This window comes from Pezoporus wallicus, unplaced genomic scaffold (genome assembly GCF_028554395.1).
Source record: "Pezoporus wallicus isolate ANWC-B61680 ecotype Strahan unplaced genomic scaffold, APGP_CSIRO_Pwel_v1 contig_3817, whole genome shotgun sequence".
NCBI lineage: Eukaryota > Metazoa > Chordata > Aves > Psittaciformes > Psittacidae > Pezoporus > Pezoporus wallicus.
This window is the reverse complement of record NW_026635157.1, coordinates 6,929,483-6,948,856: the sequence shown is the minus strand read 5'-3', so window position 1 is coordinate 6,948,856 and position 19,374 is coordinate 6,929,483. Positions and strand designations below refer to the sequence as shown.

The window sequence follows — 19,374 nt, the reverse complement described above, 5'->3', positions numbered from 1 at the left end:
TGCAAGTAATTACCCAGCCCAGTTACTCAGGAATCCAGCCCCCTGGATCCCAGCCATCCCTCAGCCCATCAGTTTTTAAGTGTGGAGCCTTCCTATCAAACGACTATTTACCAAGGCAGCAGAGAGGCTAGGTGGGAAAAAAAAAAGGGGGGGGGGAGGGGAGAAGAGCTGTACTAAAAACCTTAAAAATCCCCATAAAAGAATGGAAGGGATTATTCTTTTTCCAGCCATATCCTTGACTTCTTTTTGAACAAATGCAGAGAAGGATGGCAGGCTTCACAGAGCCAGCCACAGGCCTACAAATGCTGGGAAAGAGCATCTGCAACATAACCACACCATGTAGCACAAGCACAGGACCTGAGCCTGCTGCTGGAGCTGAGAGCCCAAGAGGTAGCCCAAGGCTGAACTTTTCCAAAATCCACCTGCTCTCTGAAGGACTCAAGACCTAATTCCAAAGTGTGGTGCTACCCTGGCTTCTCATCAAGAGTGGCGGGTGCTCAAGAATGGGTAGGAGTTCAGCCTCTCTAAGGATAAAGTCCTTTAAGGCTGCAAGAAACGTGTTGTATTTCATTTCTGAGTGCCTTCATGTTGCAAGGCTGGTGAGCAAGGAACTCCCCTCTTTCCAGCAGAAATCTCCTCAAGTCATATTAACAGGCCTTAAGTATTTTTATTCAGCATGTTTTTCCACTGCACAGATTTTAGAATGTTGTTTAAAAGTGTGAATTAATCGATTACAATAATTAAATGTCATGATTCCTACAAACTGCTAGGCATGTCCAAGAGTTTACAAACACACCTATGCACTAAGATCTTCCTGATTTGGTAACTTCAGGCGGAAGTTCTACCCCTTGCCTGCAACAACCTTACTTTGAGCAGGGCTGGATTAAGGCATATCTTCTGCCTTAAAATGCCAGCATATGGAGTCAGAGGATTATGTATCGGTCTAACCTCTAATTAGAGAAATGAAGCCACTTGTGGTTACTTACAATACAAATTAAACCTGTGAAGCAAATACAAACTAAATGGGGAAAACTACAACTTGCTTGGGTTCGAAAACAGGAAAAACAATGTCTTCTAATAGGCAGGGCTCCCTTTCCATCCTGTTGGGATGATACCTGCAGGGGTGTGCGCACCTACACCCAGCACCTACACTCTGACACCGGTCTCCGCATGGGCACAGAGGCCAGCGGGCCCTGTGCAACGCTTGCCCGTGTGGACGAGGACGAGGTAACGGCTCCTGGAAATCAGCGCCTCCTTCGCTGCTGCCGCAGAGAGGATGCGAGTACACCGGGGTGCAAGAGACCTGTCCCCCGCTCTGGACACGGCACGACAAGCTGCAGCTGCCGCTTCCCCAGCAGAACTCCCCGCAGCCCAAGGGACCTTCTCCACCGCCACGCTGGCGACAGGACGATACCCCACACCGGGACGCTGCTCCGGCCCCAGCTACTAGAGCCACGGGCTGCTTCACACCCCCACCGAGCACCGTAGCGAGTCGTCCCGTCCCCCGTACACACCCCTATGGTGGGGTGCGGAATAAGGAAGGACCAAATGACAAATGGTTCCGAAAGACCCGGCGGTAAGCCAAAGCGGCCTACCCGCAGCTGTGCTGTGCGGGGCCGGGCCGGGCCTGGCATGCGGCGGAGCCCCCTAGCGGCGGCCGGCGTGCGTGCCGGCGGCGCTTGTCACATGTCGGAAAGTCCCCGGCGCTGCCGGTGGAAATCCCCGGTGGGGCTTTTTGTTGTTGTGTGTTTTCTCCTTTCTTCCTCGCCAGGGCGCTGAAACAGAAAGGGGAAAAAAAAAAGCCCCAAGAGGCTCAGCTCAGCCCCTCATTCCGCGGCGGCAACAGCAACAACAGCAACAGCTCCGGCGCGGAGAGTGCGGCGGAGGGAAGCTGAGCCCTGGCTCGGTTCGGGGCTTGATGGCTGCCGAATACAACTTCTCCCCACCGCCCCAGCCCCGTTGCTGAAGCAGGAGTTACCGACCGGAGGAGGAGCCCGCCGGCGGACAGGTGAGCACCGCTTGAGCATAAGAAAGGCGGAAGGGAGGGAGGGAAGGAAGGCGGCGGGGCGGCTTCCCCTCCGGCGTGCCACTCGACTGCGAGGGGACCAGGCGGGTCCGCAGGGGTCGCGTTGGCCGCCTGCGGGCGTGCGGCGCCTCCTGCTGGCTTGGGCGGGCGCCGCGGGTGTGTTTCTTCAGCCCTGGAACTCCGTGGGTTTGTTACTGCTGCTTTTCGGAGGGCACGGAATCGGTGTAACTCTATGAAACCACGGAACATCTCCGGACAGCGTGCAGCTTTCCCGAGCATCCCCGGTACTACATGTTCAGGAAGGATGCCGCCTCAGATCGCTGTTGAATCATTGTTTACAGCCGTTCTGGGAACTCGTAGTACGTGTCAAAAGGTTAAAACAGTATAGGGTATACTAAAGCACGGTGCAGTATAAGCTAATCTAATTGTAGATGTGTTTTCTGACCTTTAAAGCCCTACCTTAGGTAGCTGGTAAGTTCTGCTTGTTTCATCACATTGTTTTTGAAAAATAAGAGTTGTTCAGCTGTTGCCTTCATTGACATCTAATGACTATAAATAGCACAGACAGTGATTTCCATGTGTGGAAGGGAAAATATGCCTGCAGAATATAATATTGAATAACAGAGTTTCAGCAAACGCTTCTCTAAACTCAGTACTTTTCGTTACATAAAGCTGGAAATAACCATTTCAAGGGTCCGTGCTGGTAGTGCTTAATCATGTGATTAGTCTTTATTCATGTAAGAAAATCCCATTGACTCAAGGACTCTACGTACATCAGTAAGAATTCAGACATCTCAGAGCAAAGTACAGCTATGGTTATTAAACAAAGATTAATAAAGGCTTGTTTATGTTTAATTTTTTAAATCATCCATACATTTAAATACGGGATTACAAAATAGCACGTGTAAAACCATATTGGTAGGGAGAGTTCATGAGAAAATGTGTTATTTCCATTATATGGCTGTATATTGGTGGAGGAATGATAATAATATGCCATGTTTGTTAGCTAAAGAAACCATTTTCCATGTATTGCAAGAAATGTCAGCTCTGAGCCCTGTCCCTAGTGCTCTTACAAGAGCAGAGGAAGTGCTGTGTGAATTGCAATTGCTTTGAGCGGAGAGGACTTTGCAGCATCTTGTATTTCACCTGCTTCTTTTTAGGGCTTGATGGGACATCCACTGAACCTCTCTATCACCTGGTACTTTGAGAGGTTATAGAAGGCAGCTTTTGGCAGCAGGTGTTTAAGGCCCCTGTCATACTCTGGCAGGGTCCTTTCCAGTGCTCTGGTTATGTGGTTGGAGGTGGAGATTACCAATGGAAGTGTCTTGGTGAAGAGGAGAGAGCAGCTGGTTCCCCGTGGGAAGGGTGCTCTAAGTTATTTTGTGCAAGAGGGGTCTTCTGCCTCTGCAGACCTGGGAGTGTCCTCCTGGTCAGTCCATCAGGCTGTAGACCTTCCTCCTCTTCCTGGCCCTCCAGACTCGCATCTCCATGAGAAAGTTTCCTCATAGCTTCATAAACCGGTTTTCAGTTGCTTCTTGTCTACCTGTACTTGGAAAGGTGTATATTCAGCTCTTGATAGATATTTATGCCTTGATATTTGTCCGTAGATTCATAATCACAATGGTGTGTTCTCCTCATGTAGCCAGCTGTGTTCTAAACACGTTAGGCATGACTACCTTTATTTGCCTTAATAGAAATTTTGTTTTCTTTTTAAACAGAAAGACAGCATTGGGAACCTCTCCATGTAAAAATAGGTTGTTGGTAGTGTTACTGTAGTGCACAGGGGTTTTGAGGAATGTGGTCCCTACTTTTGGCTCTAGCTAGCCACAGAGTTAGTGTGCCATGCATAAGTTCTTCAGAAATGTAGATAGTTTGAGGTTATGGGGGTTTTTGTTCTTCCTGCTATAGCCCATGAGGCCAGAGATACTGAAGAAAGGGATGCAGGGCAGCAAACATTACGTGTCCCACTGTGGAAAAATATTGGGGTTTTTGAGCCAAATGGAAATGCTTTTTTAGCTGTGTTGACTTACCTCTGAGTAATAGCAGCACTGCAGCCTGCACCCCCCCACACAGCACGAGCATCTCTGGGCAGTAGCCCTAATGCTCACAAAATACAAGAAGGCTCAAGAAGAGTAACATAAGCCTGTCCTTGAGTACTTGCTCTGCAACAAATTTGCTATCTTCAGCCACCGTAAGTATGGGGCAGATGCTAGCATGGCATGCAATTCTTGGGGCTCATTTTGCACTGAACCAAGCATCCCTTCTCAGAGTGTATGGGGTGTGGAAATGTGAAATGGTCATTATCTGCTGTTTTTTTGGCATGTCATCGAAATGAGAGCTTGAAACATGCTGGAAGTTCAGCAAGTTCATATGGGATTACACTGTGCTATTATCAGTTAGTCAAGTTTCCAGGATAATTTTCCCTTCCCTTGATCTTGCCTTCTTTTATCCTTACTTTTATTTAAATGCCTTTTTTTTTTTAACGATGCAGTTTCCTTAGTTATGGATAAATTGTCTTTAATATCTCAGTAAATGATAGCAGAAAATGATGGAAAGTCAGTATCTATACCCAAGAAGTGCAGAAAGGCTAATGGGTATCAGCTTTAAAAAGCACCATCTGTATGAGGCTCAGTGGACTTCATCCACTCTGTGCTTGTTTTAGGCAAAACTGCAGTCAGAATCCAGCCCCTGAAACTGCCTTCTCAGTCTCTGCAGAAGTGACAGCGCTGTCACGCAGGGACACTAACATGTCAATAAAAGGATGCTTTTTCATTTCAGATGTCTTCTAGAAACATGGCTGGCCAACACATCCTTCCCCAAGCTTTGTATCAGAGCAATATGCTGAAAGCCATGAAGATTAGAGAGAGGACACCTGAAGATCTGGTCAAACCCCCCAGTGGAATAATTCACCACTTCAGGACTATGCACAGATACACCATAGAAATGTTCAGAATGTGCCAGTTTTGTCCTCAATTTCGGGAAACGCTTCAGAAGGCCCTGACTGATCAGGCCACCCAGACTTCGCTGGAGCGCCAGAGGAAGCTCAACTGGTGCATGGAAGTTCGGAGACTTGTCCCTTTGAAGACTAATGGTAAGTTGTGAGCGCATCTTTTCACTTGCATTGAAATGGCTGATATGAATGTAGCACTTTTATTAATAGCATCTGAGTTCATGTTACTGAATCAGAAGCGCACAGCTTTAAAGAAGTGATGCCTTTTAATGTTAGTTCTGTAAACTAAAATTCTTTCCGCATGACATAGTGTCCTGAGGCTGTAGCAGACCCCTGCCGATACCACAGGGTTATGAATAGCCTGAAAATCTCACAGATGTTTTCTTAATATCAGTAACCTGTGGCATGTCAGAATAAAATACCAGGCAGGAAACTTGAATCTGACTCTGTGGTGTGTCGGCTGCCTCATTAGAAGCGCTGAGCAGCCTTTAATGCCAGGCAAGAGGAGCCTTCAGCTTTGAGTGGCAGGGATGCATTCCTACGTGTGTATATAGCAGAATTAATGTCCTGCCATAAGCCCTGCCTTCGTAGCTGTCAGGCAGGGTTCACTTGCTGATCCAACTTTAATGGTGGTGCAGGCAGGAGTGTCCTGGACATGGAGCCTCTGGGAGCCTGTCCTCACTGGCCCTGGAGTCAGCACCCTGCACCCGGCTGCCTCCCTCATCCTCAGCTACCTGGCAGGGTTTGCCAGCTCTTGCATTCCCTCAGCACTCACCAGTAACTACTGTGTATTTGATTTATAGCCATTTTTGTGCAACACCAAGTTGCAGTGCCCTTTTCTTTCAAGGGTAAGTGCTGGTTTGAGGATTTGGATTTTGGGTTAAATTGTGTGTATTGCATCAAATGTTGTAAATTAAAAGGTACTACAGCAGCTCAAAGACTGCCTGAATGGGTCACGTGTGTCCACAGTCTTGAGCAGGAAACTTTTGCACATGACTGTAAGGTTTGCTGGGCATTTCACATTCAGTGGAGAAAAGATTCAGTAATAGCTATGACTGATGGTCACGTACCTGAAAACTTGGACTCAGGATTCCCTACAGCACAGATTGTCCCAAACTGGGAAGGTAGACTGGGACAGTGAGGACTCCAGGAACATGGAAAATACATACTCTTTGCTCAAAGAGCAGATCACAGTGGCTATAGGAACACTGGGTGTGGTAGACCTGCAGCCTTGTTGAAGTCCTTCTGTTATGTTCTGTGGATGCTGCTTTTCTTATCTGCTTATATACTCATTGCCCTTATCTTCTAGTCCACATTCTTCCCATCCCAAGTTCTACCATGTTTCTCAGTCTGATTGTACACAGCCATAAGCCATGTGCAAAAGCCATAAGAATAGAACTGCTGTGCTAATGTTACTGCCCTGACCTAGAACAGCCTGATCCCAATGTGTGTCTCTGTAACCGTGATAGAGGCATTGTCCTTATGGTGAGCTTCTGTGGGCTGCCTCTGCACTGGCATAAAATTCTCATAATTGTAATTAGGCTGTGCATGGAGATCATGTGATCTTGGACTTCCAGAAGGGCTGGAGTGGCAGCTGGGATAGGAAGCACTCTACAGGTTCTGGGAAGGTGACATTGCTCGAAGCATTGCATCTTCCAAACTTCGCCCCAGGAGATGCACTCTAACAGATTTACTAGGAAAATGGACAATGTGTGGGTGAATAGCAGCAGTTTTAGAATCCCTCCATCTCCTGTCAATATGAGCCCTGCCGGGGTTAACACTGCCTGGACGGGCCCTTGTTGCTGACAACCTTATACTTAATAACTGTGACTTCTTGCCTTGTCTCATGACTGTCAACCAGTGTTACACATGGGAACAGCGTGGACTTGTATCTCATCCATGAGCCAGCATACCAATATACAAGATGCTGAAATATTAGGGCAAGTTGAGGGAAGGCAAAGCAAGGACCTTGTTTGTGGCTCCCCTGTACCCTGTGCACTTGGCTGCTCAACCAGCTTCAGCTCGGTGCTTTAGGGTCGTCAAGGGCATGAGTAGCAGGAGTGGCTTTGTGAATCTGCGGTTTATGCAAAGTAGTTGTAGTGAGAGACCTTAGCACAGGAGAGGAGGTAGATCAGACTGAGGGAGAGGATCCCTGAAAGAAGGAACAGAAGCCTGGAGAAGCCATGTATTATTCCAGAAAATACATGGGGTTGTATGTTGGGGTTTCATTTGGCATGAAGAGTATTTTATTAAAGGATTTAGCTGCTTAACCTATAGATGTGGGAGGAATGTATTAGTTCTTTCAGTCAGCGGTGGGCTTCCTTCAGAAAATTCTGGGTTTTTTTTTGGATGAAAGTTGTAATTGTTGAAAACAGAGAAAGTATCTCCTATAGGATCTTTCAGTGTATATTTTACCTGATATGTGTATGAGTTTGTGGAGTGGTTGTGATTTTTTACTAAAAAACCCACCCTTTTGAATCCCCATGCGTTTCTTTGCAGACCTGTGATAGAGGATAGAAGGAAAGCAGTAGGAATACAGAAATTGAAACTCTTTCTTGTTGGCTGTTGGCTGCTTTTTCTTTTTAATTTAAAAATTCTAGCCTCTCTTGGCTGCAGAGATTTCGCTTGTATAATGAATTGGCATTCATTCCAGCTCACCCTGCCACACCCCCTGGGAAAGTCCGAGGGAGGCTCCGCTGCTCAGCCCGGCACACCGCAGAACAAAAAGTACAACTGTTACTCAATTGGTAGTCAAACAGGGCAGGGGAATTCCAAGTGCTGTGTAAGGAATTTTGGGCAGCACATCTCAATATAGAATTGAAAGTGAGCTCTCGGAGAGGGAGCAAATACTTAATCTTATCTTTACTCTAGATTTTGCAAAGGGAAAATTTTAATGGGATTAGTATGTCAGCTTTCTCTGTCAGAAGGAAACCCAGTCAGATTTCTGTCTTACATGTTGTTCCCTGATTTTTGAGCTCCAGTAAGCAGCCCATGGACTTGAAGTAAACTTAGCAGGACAGTATTCAGAAACCAGTTGCAGGAACCTGATGTGCACTGAGTCTGTAACAATTCATGAAGTGTTGAGCTTTTTCCAAATGAAAAAAAAAATAGTAGCTTTACCACGGTCATGTCCCCTATTCCAAGGAAATTGCTGTGGCTTTTTAGCACTGGGTCAGTCTGTTTACCACTGTAGTAAACACCAGACCTAGTTTTCTATCTAAGGATATGATAATAATGATTCGTGATGGCTGCCTTTCAGGGCAGGCATCCCCTTTTGAAGAAGATTGCTAGAGATAGAACTTGAAACCCAGCCATAGGCATATTTTGTCACACCTTTTAATTAAGTTAGTTGACTCCTCTGAGTCTCAGTTTCACCCCCTCCGAAATCGCAGAACATCACTTTCCTTCCTACCTGTAAAGAGGACTTTTTTAGTGCAAGGAGGGTGTCTAAATGAAAATCAAATCATTATTTTTCATTTAATTCTGTGTTTTAAAGAAAAACCCTCTAAATGAAATATTTAACAGCCCAGCATACTACCAGTTCTGAGAGGAAGGCAAAAGGTGTTCCTATGGTTGCTTTACATAAATCACTTACTCTTTTCTATGTTGTTCTTTTTATTGCAAATCCTCTATCAAGCAGGGCCAAGTGCCAATCCTTTCAGTGCAGTGCTTGCCAGGGGACATGAGGCTTAGTGCTACTATAGTATTTTCTTAGTGGTTTCTATTATCTCTACCACGTGCCATCATGTGTGTATTTGTGTCAACACTGATGAGGGAAAGTTACGTGTTCTTTTTGTAGTTTTAAGATGATTTTGTTGCATTCAAAACCTATTTCAACTATGTTTGACATTTGCAGTTGACCCCAAAGTTTAGTTCGTGGTACCAGTCAAAGTTAATAAGGGGCATTATTGAATGACAAAGGGACAAAACCAGTAGAGAGGAGACTTTCTTCCTTTCTGAGCAAAGAGCTCATAGCTGTGGTCTCCTTATTAAAACCCTTCTGTCTGAGGCTTAGGGAGAAGTACATAGGGAATATGCATTTGTGCCGCATAATTCCATGTCCTGAGTCCTTGTGGGGTTTTACTTGAGCAACCATTTAAAAATAATGTACTCTTTCTTTTTTTTGCAGGTGATGGCAATTGCCTCATGCATGCTGCATCACAGTACATGTGGGGTATTGAAGATATTGACCTTGTCTTAAGAAAAACATTGTTTAGTGCACTGAAGGAGATTGACACACGGAACTTCAAGCTCCGCTGGCAGCGGGAGGCTATTAAATCCCAGGAGTTTGTAGAAACAGGACTCCACTATGACACCCGGGTAAGGTGGCCTGAGGGAATGCTGCTGTTTTCTGATACTTGTCAGCATTGCCTTATTGATTTAGTTCGCTTTTTGGCTTCATGGATTCCGCTATTAGTGGAGAGTGCAAATAGTTTTCCTGTGGAGTAAATGGGAAAATGTGATTATTTTGAGTCCTGCTGAGCTGCAGCTGGTTCCTGACCTCCATGTCTTTGAACTGTTACTAAGGGATGTTTCTTTCCCCAGAACTGGGAGGAGGAGTGGGAATACCTCATTGAAATGACCTCCCCAGAAACATCTGGGGCTCGAAACAGGCTTCCATATAATGCACTGGAAGAAATCCACATCTTCATCCTTGCTAACATCCTCAGAAGGCCAGTTATTGTCCTTGCAGGTGAGTTGCCCAGCCAGTCATCTCACTGTGTTATTCTGTGCTGTGTTGGTAATCTTACTTTGGTAAAGGCTGCTTTCTGGCAGATGCATTTCAGAACAGGGTGTTTTTAGCAATTGTTCTAAACCAGCCAGAGTATGTTTTTTCTTGCCTGTAGCGCATACTTATTTGTGTTTATTTGTGTTTTCTTTTTCTCCCTTATGCAGATAAAGTGGTAAGAAGTTTAGAGTCGGGCTCCAGTTTTGCTCCTCTGAATGTTGGGGGTATTTACTTGCCTCTCCTTTGGCCAGCAGAAGAATGCTACAGGTACCCAATTGTGCTTGGCTATGACAACATGCATTTTACACCACTAGTGACTCTGAAGGACAGCGGACCAGGTATTCTTCAAGTACCTTCTTTGGTATTTATGTGGCTTCTTCAGTATCACCATGGTGGTAAAGCATTTAAAGTATAATCTGGTTTAGATTTGCATTCTTAAAGTTAAAATAAATGTAAAAGATTCCTTTGGAATATGTTCTCGATGTGTGACCAAAACCAGCTTCATCTGTAAACCTGAAACTAAATGAGAACTAAAGGTTGCCCTCAAAATGCGATCTGAAAGTAGAGTGCAACTCACCTGCTTGCAGGCTGGAATCAGTCAAAGGGTGGCCTCTGCTTCCTTGTATTCTGGTCTCCTTTCCACACCTTGTCATAAGAGAAGAAGCTTTGAAGGACACAGCCTAACAGCAGTGTACTGCTGTCTGGCAGGGATCATGAAATATATGCTTTGTCATTTTTAATGCACTTCTGAATGGATACCTGTTCTACAGGTTCAGGTTAGGCATCTTCCTGTGGAAAGGCATAACAAACTAAGATCTGCAATGCTGCCCACACTGAGAAGAAAATTGCTAGGGGGAGAAACATAAAAACTCCATGGGATAGGGCTAAGTTTGTGGTCCAGATGTGTCTGTGTCCTCCCCCAGTGGCACTGTTTAGAAACTGGTTGGTCTGGCCAGCCATTCTCCTCTGTCTTCAAAATTCACCAGCAGTGGTGACATCTCCATGTTTTGCAACTTGTGGTTACTCCTGCCTGGTAAAATATATATATATATATATCGCTAATTCATCTTGTTTCCCCACAGAAATCCGGGCCGTCCCTCTGGTCACCAGTGAAAAAGGCAGATTTGAGGATTTGCGTGTGCACTTTCTGACAGACACAGAAGAGAGGGTGAAAGAGCAGCTGCTGAAAGACTATTTGATGGTGATAGAAATTCCAGTGCAAGGCTGGGATCATGGAACAACTCATCTAATTAATGCTGCAAAGTGAGTGTCATTCCTGTTTCCTCCAAGCCATCTTGTTTACAGAGATGGGAGAAGCTGGACAGTCCAGTGTGTTCCTTCAGCCTTTCCTTCCTTCCACAGTAGTGCCTGTGTTTACCCTCTGAAATATTAAATATTTACATTCCTGTTGACATGCTTTGTAGTTGTATGAGCGCAGACCAGTTTCAGATTTAAAGGCAAGACTGTCTTCAGACTTAGCAGACTGAAACTAGTGTTTTGGAAGAGTAAACCCAATACATTACTTCCACTGACTTTAAATTACACAGAAGGGTGGCTGAAAAGTAGTTACATCCAGGAACTAGTTAAACTCGACTCTTGCGCCTTCTGTAAGGGCACATTGCATAAAAGGCAGTTGGTGTAATTTTGGCTGCCCTAGGGAAAGTACTTAGTGGTATGTTCTTAGCACAGATGCCTTGATGCCCTGGGCGGTTGCAGTGTTGTAGGCAGGATGTTGTGGCTGGTGGAGGAACCGGCATCTGTGCTCATTCCCCTGATGGTTAAGCATCAGAAACGTGCAAGGGGCAGCTGGTGGCACCCATCGTCTTCTTGCATTTATGGGATGCTGATAGCAGTGTCCGTATAGCCCCTTTCCCAGAGTAGGGGGGAAGTGACTCCCTGTATCCTCTGTCTTTGCTTCTATTACAACACAGGAAGGTATCTTTATGCTGTTGGGTGGTTTTGGTTTAGAAGCCTTGAAATTTGAAGTCCTTCTATTCAAAGGTTATACGCATACATGAAGAGTAGAAATGGAGCTTACCTAGGCCCACTGCACAGATATTACCATTACTGGTAATGTTCCAGAACACGCCTCAATCCTACCAGCTGTGGCATGGTGAGGCTCCGGTGTGGGATTTTCCCCTGCTGTTGGGGGCAGAGTAGGGATGATACGGATGCTAGTGTTACACACACCACACTGAGGCCCTGTAATTTGTGTGCAGAATTGCACTGGTGGATACAGACCAAACAGCGCAAAACCGGGAGCAGATTTCATGATAAGCTGTATCGCAAAACACTGAACCCACTGTAGGAGAGGCTCATGCTGCTGGTGAAGACAAGGATCTTCTATTGTAACCCCTGCTCAGCTGAGCACGGGTCTTCAGAGGTATTCAGGATTTGGGAGACTTTTCAGTTTTGAGAGATTATCCATATTCTTTGTGCAAACAGCTCTCAGATAGAAAACCCTCACCTAGAAAATCCTTTTAAGAATACTTCCGTTTAGCATCATGTCAGACCACTTTATTAGATGTGAAAGTCCCCATTTGACATCACTGAACACCTGCCTTTAAAATTATTTCCATTTACAGCAACAGTTTTAACATCCTGGATCTTCTAGCTGAGTAATATGGATGTGCATTAAATCTACATTTCCTCCTCACATTGCTTGCATTTGCCTCCACCCCCACCATCTGCCCTTTTCAACCACTGATGCAATCTTCCTTTTCTGGCTGTCAGGTTAGATGAAGGCAACCTACCCAAAGAAATAAACCTTGTGGAAGATTACTTTCAACTGGTGCAGCATGAGTACAAGAAGTGGCAGGAGAACGCTGAACCTGCAAGAAGAGAGAACTGCTCCAGGAATAGACAGGAACTGTCTCTTTCCCAGCTCTCCCTCTTACAGGTGAAATGTGAAACACCAAATTGCCCTTTCTACATGTCTGTGAACACCCAGCCCTACTGTCATGAGTGCTTTGAGCGGAGGTCACAAGGAAACAAAGGAAGAAAGCAGACCTCCTCAACAGCACCTGAGAAACTGATGGCAGCTGGGGCAGGCTCCTCCCATGGCGATGTTATTGAACCTGGGGGATGGACATCTGAGGGGCCTGTAACAGGGCCTCGCTCCGCACCTCCAATGGCTCCAAGCCTTTTCCTATACAGCGAGACCACAGCCATGAAATGCAGGACACCAGACTGCCCCTTTACATTGAATGTGCAACACAACGGGCTTTGTGAACGCTGCTACAACTCCAGGCAGCTTGGTCCTTCCAACAACTTGGATGACCGGAAACATTTAGACTATGCCATGTGCAAGGTGTGCCGTCAGAAGGTCAAAAGGACTTTCAATGGCACATGCAGCACTTGCTTCAAGAGCTCTACAGAGCGCTCCTCAAATGGCAGCCCTGCTTTACTGCCCGCGTGCCACCAGAGATCCACATCTGACCCATCCCAGATCTTGCAGAGCCTCCTCCAGCACCCCTGCCATCAGGTTCCCAACAGCCCTGACGAGGAGCCACTGCCACCAGTGCTGCTGCCGGAGGAGAAGAGGAGGGGCAACCTCTGCAGGAAACCTGGCTGCAAGTTCTTTGGGACATCGCAGAATGAGGGCTTTTGCACGCTGTGTTTCTTTGAGTACAGGGAAAACCATGGTAAGTGGAGATGGGGTGAGCTCTGACACACTTCAGCTGTAGATTGGCCTCCTTGAGCTATGACGCTGTGCATGCACTGGGTGCTGAAAGGGTGGGGGGTGATGGGAATGGTGTGGAGCAGAAGCAGCAGTGTGAGAAGGTGCTTTTTTGGCTGATAATATCTCATAAGAGGGCACACAGTAACAGTGTGGGAAATTGTGAAATGTCTTGTAAAACTTCCTGTCAGCTTTCATGGAAGCAAAACTAGCTCAAGGACAGAGGTGGGGTTTGATCCCTCCCCACCATCCACTGCAGTCATGATTTGGTATGAATTTTCTTCACAGCTAGACAAATTATAAGGGTCAATGAGGAAAATGCTATTGTATTGATGTTACTGAAAACCAGTTATGTTAGCAAGTCTTTTAAAAAGCTTGGGATGAATTTGAAGATCTGTATCTGTTCTAGATGTAACAGATACAACACCCTGGCATCACTACTGAAGTCACCTTGCTAAGCAGATCAAGTAAAAGTTGACTGTAAATAATGTTCTTGTATTTTGAAGTAATTTAGAAGTGCATTGTTACAATGTACCTTGAAATCTTCCTTGGTGATATCATATGTATGCTTGCACGTGTGTGTTTAAAGGCAGGCCTTCAAAACAGCAATACCCTGGGAATAAATCACAGCATGAAATCTTTGTCTTTCATAGAATCATAGAATAGTTAGGGTTGGAAAGGACCTTAAGATCATCTAGTGCCAGTGGCCATGGGACACCTCACACTAAACCATGTCACCCAAGGCTTCATCCAACCTGGCTTTGAACACTGCCAGGGATGGAGCTACTGCCCTGTTACACAGGCAAAGAGCCTTTTGGTATAGAAGGTGAAAGGCACATGTAAGAGAGAATAATTGCTTCTCTCTTACGTCTCATTGCAGACAAATGTGCCAAAAGAAACACAGAAATATAAGATGGTTTGGGTCGGAAGAGACCTTTAAAGACCACGTAGTCCAACTCCCCTGCCGTGTGTAGGAACATCTTTCACAATGCTGCGCTTTCAAATTACGGAGCCTCTATGCCAGCTTGCAATAGCTTATTTTCCAGTGTTGTTCACAATGAGATTTCTTTTCCTTCAGATTGTGGAATATATAAGATTGCTTCATGAGACCCAAAAAGCATAAGGCACTTTTTCCCATTAAGGTCTGTGCTACTGTACATTACTCCTGAAATGGAGGAGGCAGGGGAATGTCAGGCTAGGTCACAGATGACATGCTGAAGCCAAAGGTGAAATCCCTCTTGACTTCAGTGGGGTCTATTTTTCCCACTGAGGGCAAGTTTTTCCCAAATCAGTTGTTTCAACAGGTTCTGATGTGAAAATCTGGCTGTATTAGCTCCCTTATTTATGTAACATGTAGGAAAGTTCATTAACTGAGGGGCTCAGTATTGTCACGTTTTGGGTTATTTTTATTTTTAAATTGGGTAACTTTTCATAGTTGCTTTGGCTCATCACATCTATGAGGCTCATTCAAACTCCTCCTGTCCTTTGTATTACAGACAGCGCTTTGCTATGCCACCAGAGGAGACCTCAGAGGAAGTCCTCACCAGTGGGTCAGTCAGGGACCTCTGCTGCCACCTTCCGTAACACTGTGTCCTGCCAGTGGCGTAACTGTGACACCCTGGGCAGCACGATGCTGGAGGGGTACTGCCAGAACTGCTTCATTAAAGCCCAGAACCAGCGATTTCAGGAAGCAAGGAGAACAGAAGAACAGCTGGTGAGACAGCCAGAAGTAAGTGTGAACTTCTCACCATCTTCCCGTTGCTTACCACTGCATGTTTTTCTCTTGTGCGAACAACTCGGGGTGCGTACTAGAAAATCCTCTACTGACTGCATCCTAAGTATCATGGAGAGACAAGGCATGATTTTTGTGTGCTGCAACTGAGCAGCACTCCTAAAAGCTGCCCTCAGTTTAGGGTTATCATGACCGTGCTCAGTTTTACCTTAGCTGGGAGTTTGCCAGCAATTTTAGTGGAAGCAATTGGGCCAACAGGTGATTTGTTTGCTGGCTGGGGAGAGATTTTAATTACTACTCTAGATCTATGCAACTGCATCGAGGGCTTTAGTCCGCTTCATGTTGCCTTTTTTATTGAGCCCATTACAGACTTTGTTCCACATTTTTTTGTGTTTTATAAATTTGGTTTGGTTTGGCCCTTTTAGAATTGAGAGTTACCAAAGATAAAAACAATTATTGATTTTTTTTCTAAGAAATGACAGAATCTGTGATTTTCTTTGGTAAAGCCGAACTTGGCTTTTGGTATTGCACTTTTCAGAAGCAGCATGTGTCTGCATGTAACCTCAGTGATTACCTATACAAACCATGACCAGAGTTGCAAATGAATGAAAAGCCACTTGTGCTGCAGGCACAGCAACTGACAGTGTGTTTTAATGTTTTGCAAGAGAACAGAGCAGCGCAGAGATCTGCAGCGAACAGCATTGAGTAAGCAGAAGAGACAGTGTGCTGTGGCTTCATGTCGAAACAACCTGGACTGCAGGAACAATGACTTGTGCCAGGAGTGCCAGCGCCTCGGTCTGCTTCCACCATCAGGGAGTGCCAGGAACCCATCTGCAGAGGAGCCCCCAAAGCAGCGCTGCCGAGCCCCTGCCTGTGATCACTATGGCAATGCCAAGTGCAACGGCTACTGCAATGAGTGCTACCAGTTCAAGCAGATCTATGGCTAGTGGAGGGGAGGACTTGGTAAAGAACAGGAAAGCAGTACCAGCTACTTCCTTTACTGAAATGGTGCTATGTCCAGAACACTGAACAGCCCTGGGAGGGGGAGGGAGGGGAGGAATATAAATTGTGTGCTCATGTTCATGTTTATTCCCAAGATGGGAATAAATGTCTACTTCCTCTAAACACTGCATACAAGGACTGCTGAGAAAAGCAGGTTGCCTTCTGCACAGAGCTTTTGTGACTAAGCTCCTACAATGCCATATTTAATTCTTGGACTTCCCAGGAGGAAGTGTGAAGCATTTGAATCCAGAGAACTTCCCAGTTCTGCTTCTTTCTTAATACCTCCCCTGCTCCCGGGTGAGGCGCTGCAGCTGCTGTCAGAGGTGCAGGACCTCTTTGTGTTTGCATACATCAGTCAGAGGCAAGTCTTTACTGAGCGGGATCCTGCAGGACAGGCTGATGCAACTTGCAGTTCATGTCTAAAGAAACTTGCTGTGGGTTGCATGTTGGTGTTCTTACAGAGCTCTTCTAGGTGGGAGCTCCCACAGGTGTTCAGGGTGTTAATGGTGAGCAGTGCTGTGTTTGCAGAGCCCTCGGTAAACCACAGCCAGGTACAAGACCAGCATTGGTCTGCTCCTTTAACATGTTTAACTAATCAGCATTTAGATCCTTTCCCATATCCCAAGACATCTGAAAAAACAGGTGATTACAGAAGCAACTTTCATGAGCATATGCATGTGATGGGAAAACGGAATCCTGCTGTTCCCTGCTCTTACAGAAGGAATTGCCTCCAACAGACAAAAAAACCCCAGAGTCCTTCAGCTTCAGTTCTGAAACCAGAGGAACTCTTCTCTTGCATTTTAAGTGTTGGGAATATGTGTGCTGCTCTTCTTACCCATTTCTGTCTCAATTCTGTCATTCTTGATGTGATTCTGTTACGCAAGCAGCTTGGAGCTCCATAGGAGAATGCTTTTGGTTTGAGATTTTACTCCTGGAGTTCAATCTCTGCAGTACTTTTGTGATCTTGCTGTTACTGTTGTGCCTGATGCCTGCTTCTCTATTCTCCTTTCATGCCTTTAAAGTTTTCAGCATCTATTTTGCTGCTATGATTTTGGAGGTGACACCTCTTCTAAGTTGCTTCTCAAATTTAGAAACTTTCTCTACTTATCAAAAAACAGTTTTTTTGAAAAGACAAAAAAAAACCAAACTCATGACTTATTTCTGTTAAAGTTCATTGTATTTGTGAAACTTAATGTGAACATGTTTTATTAAAATATTTATACTATTTGAAACAATGCAACTTGAAATTTGCACAGCAAGTTTGTTTTTTTTTAATGTGTATTTACCCTTGTGTTGAAAGTTACAAACTTAAATGTATAATTGAAAAACATTCTCTGATATAAAGAAATAAATTATTGAAGGATTGACTTGGTGTTTTATACTGATAAGAGAGAGCACAGTTGAGCATGGGACACCCCCCGAAGAAAGCATTTCTGTCCAGGACCACCATTCAGCGTGTTACCAAGTGCTACCTCGTTCAGATCATGTAGCCAAGCACTTGGAAGAGGTGATAACTTACTGAGAATCTCTGCATACTCTCACCTTATGTCAGATTTCTCTCAGGAAGAGCTCTTGGTACTGTCGGTGTGCACAGGGAGTTGCTCCTGTGGGTACAGAATATCTCCAAGTCCCCAAAAGAATGGATGTGGGAGAGTAAGTATGTTGCAGGACCAGCTTCAAGGTAAGCTGAGCTAGACCGACTTGGCTTTGCTTTCTTCATTCTTCCATCAGTTATACCAGGGATTCACAACCGATGGTAGTTGAGTGCCATCTTGGGAGGTGGCGATCGCAGCAGGTTATCCCCAACTCTGCCCAGCCTTGTGTGTGACCCCAAAGGCACCAGCCAGCTCTACCACCCCCCCTCACGAGGAGGCCCCTTGCCTTTTGGTTGTGGCATCTGGACTGCCCAGTAGCTCCTGAAAAGCATGTTGCCAGCTGCTACTTGAAAAAGCAGTTAACAGCGGTACTTCCTTCTCATCCCAGTGGTGTTTCCTTCTCATCCCAAGCTCTAGCCTTACATCCAGAGGATTTCTGTACTGTAACACTCTTCCAGTATGGCATGAGAATGCCTGTACTGGCACTCAGGTGTCTCAGACCTCTGCCTAGATAAGCAATACTGTACACTACCACGACTTTTACATGTTGCCCATAACATGAAGGATAAAAATGACCCAGAGCTGCAGATGGTCCCTGTCTAGTTAGCAAAGAGGACCCTTTCCTAAGTGCTGACCTCTCTAGGTTACCTGCTTTCTATCCCGGTTAACTCTAATCCCTTCCGACTGCTCAGGAGCACACCTCATCACATGCTTCAGTGCTGTCACAAGTGAAACCATGTCGATGTTAAGTTCCTGAGTAACTTTGCCATAGGTTCGCTGGTCCTTGTAACTCACTCAGCTGTGTAGCCTGTGTTCCTGGATGCCTGTCCACCTTCCTAATGCACACTGCTCTCCTTACAATTTAGCCCAACTTCTGGACTCAAGTACCACTCCTTTTGGAACATAAAACCTACAAGTCAGCCTCCCCCCCCCCCCCGAGCAGAGCCTGGTGGATCTGCCAGCCTCATCCCTACAGCATATTCCTCTTTTTCAAAATCTGAGTCTTCATTTATCCATGCCCTACTTCCCCTTTCTTTACAGCTCATGCAACTCACATGCCCACTCAATTCATCGAACTTCTGCACCAGGCAGACACCTTGGTGTTGAAAGAGTGGGCAAAGACGGGGAGGGATGTCTGCAGCCAGGCACCAGGAGGTGGAAGCAACTCATGGCTTCCAGCATCTGCAGCCATCAGTCCCTGCTTGCTGAAAAGGCAGAGCCTCCATCATAGCACCTTCAGTGTCACGAAGCTGATAATCTCCAGTTGCTGTTAACTGCAGCTTCTGGAAAGAGGAAGGATTTCAGCTGAAATGCCCCAGATCCCACTGATTTTTCTCTGCTGTTTTCTGGGCCCATTACTCATAACCCTGAAGTCACATGGGGCTTGTCTCATTCTGAAGCTCCCATGTAAATGAGTGCCCAGCCTCTCTTATGACTTACTTGTGTGGGAATGTTAAAGCTAGTAGGGCCTTCTTTTATTTAACTGCTCTGGTATTTCCCTAGTGTCCTGAGGGGATTTTGACCCTGTGATGCTTTCTGCTCTTTGCCCAGACACTTCTTCAAGTTCATATATGTTTTCCTTCCTGTTCTGAAAGATAGAACTTCTATTTGGACTCTCCCATTTTGCTACCACTTCTGGAAGTCTCATTGCTAAGACACAA

The 19,374-nt window shown here is 45.6% G+C and overlaps 2 protein-coding genes across 3 annotated transcripts; one reads left to right on the top strand and one right to left on the bottom strand.

Annotated features, from left to right (window-relative positions):
- Window positions 1–1,591: 1,591 nt before the first annotated feature.
- On the bottom strand, window positions 1,592–2,305 carry LOC130597054 (nascent polypeptide-associated complex subunit alpha, muscle-specific form-like). The gene is made up of 2 exons (XM_057405270.1): window positions 1,983–2,305; window positions 1,592–1,775 (listed from the first exon to the last, which is right to left on the bottom strand). Exons 1-2 carry the CDS (start codon window positions 2,303–2,305, stop codon window positions 1,592–1,594), a joined length of 507 nt encoding a protein of 168 aa, XP_057261253.1.
- On the top strand, window positions 1,713–17,482 carry TNFAIP3 (TNF alpha induced protein 3). 2 transcript variants are annotated; one of them, XM_057407553.1, is made up of 9 exons: window positions 1,713–2,008; window positions 4,805–5,117; window positions 9,106–9,296; window positions 9,522–9,669; window positions 9,873–10,043; window positions 10,788–10,968; window positions 12,439–13,349; window positions 14,881–15,113; window positions 15,782–17,482. In XM_057407553.1, the coding sequence occupies exons 2-9, from the start codon at window positions 4,805–4,807 to the stop codon at window positions 16,061–16,063; spliced, it is 2,430 nt and encodes an 809-aa protein (XP_057263536.1). In that variant the 5' UTR covers window positions 1,713–2,008; the 3' UTR covers window positions 16,064–17,482. The 2 variants fall into 2 exon arrangements, with proteins under 2 accessions (XP_057263536.1, XP_057263545.1); XM_057407562.1 differs by lacking the exon at window positions 1,713–2,008 and adding an exon at window positions 2,360–2,497.
- Window positions 17,483–19,374: the final 1,892 nt, after the last annotated feature.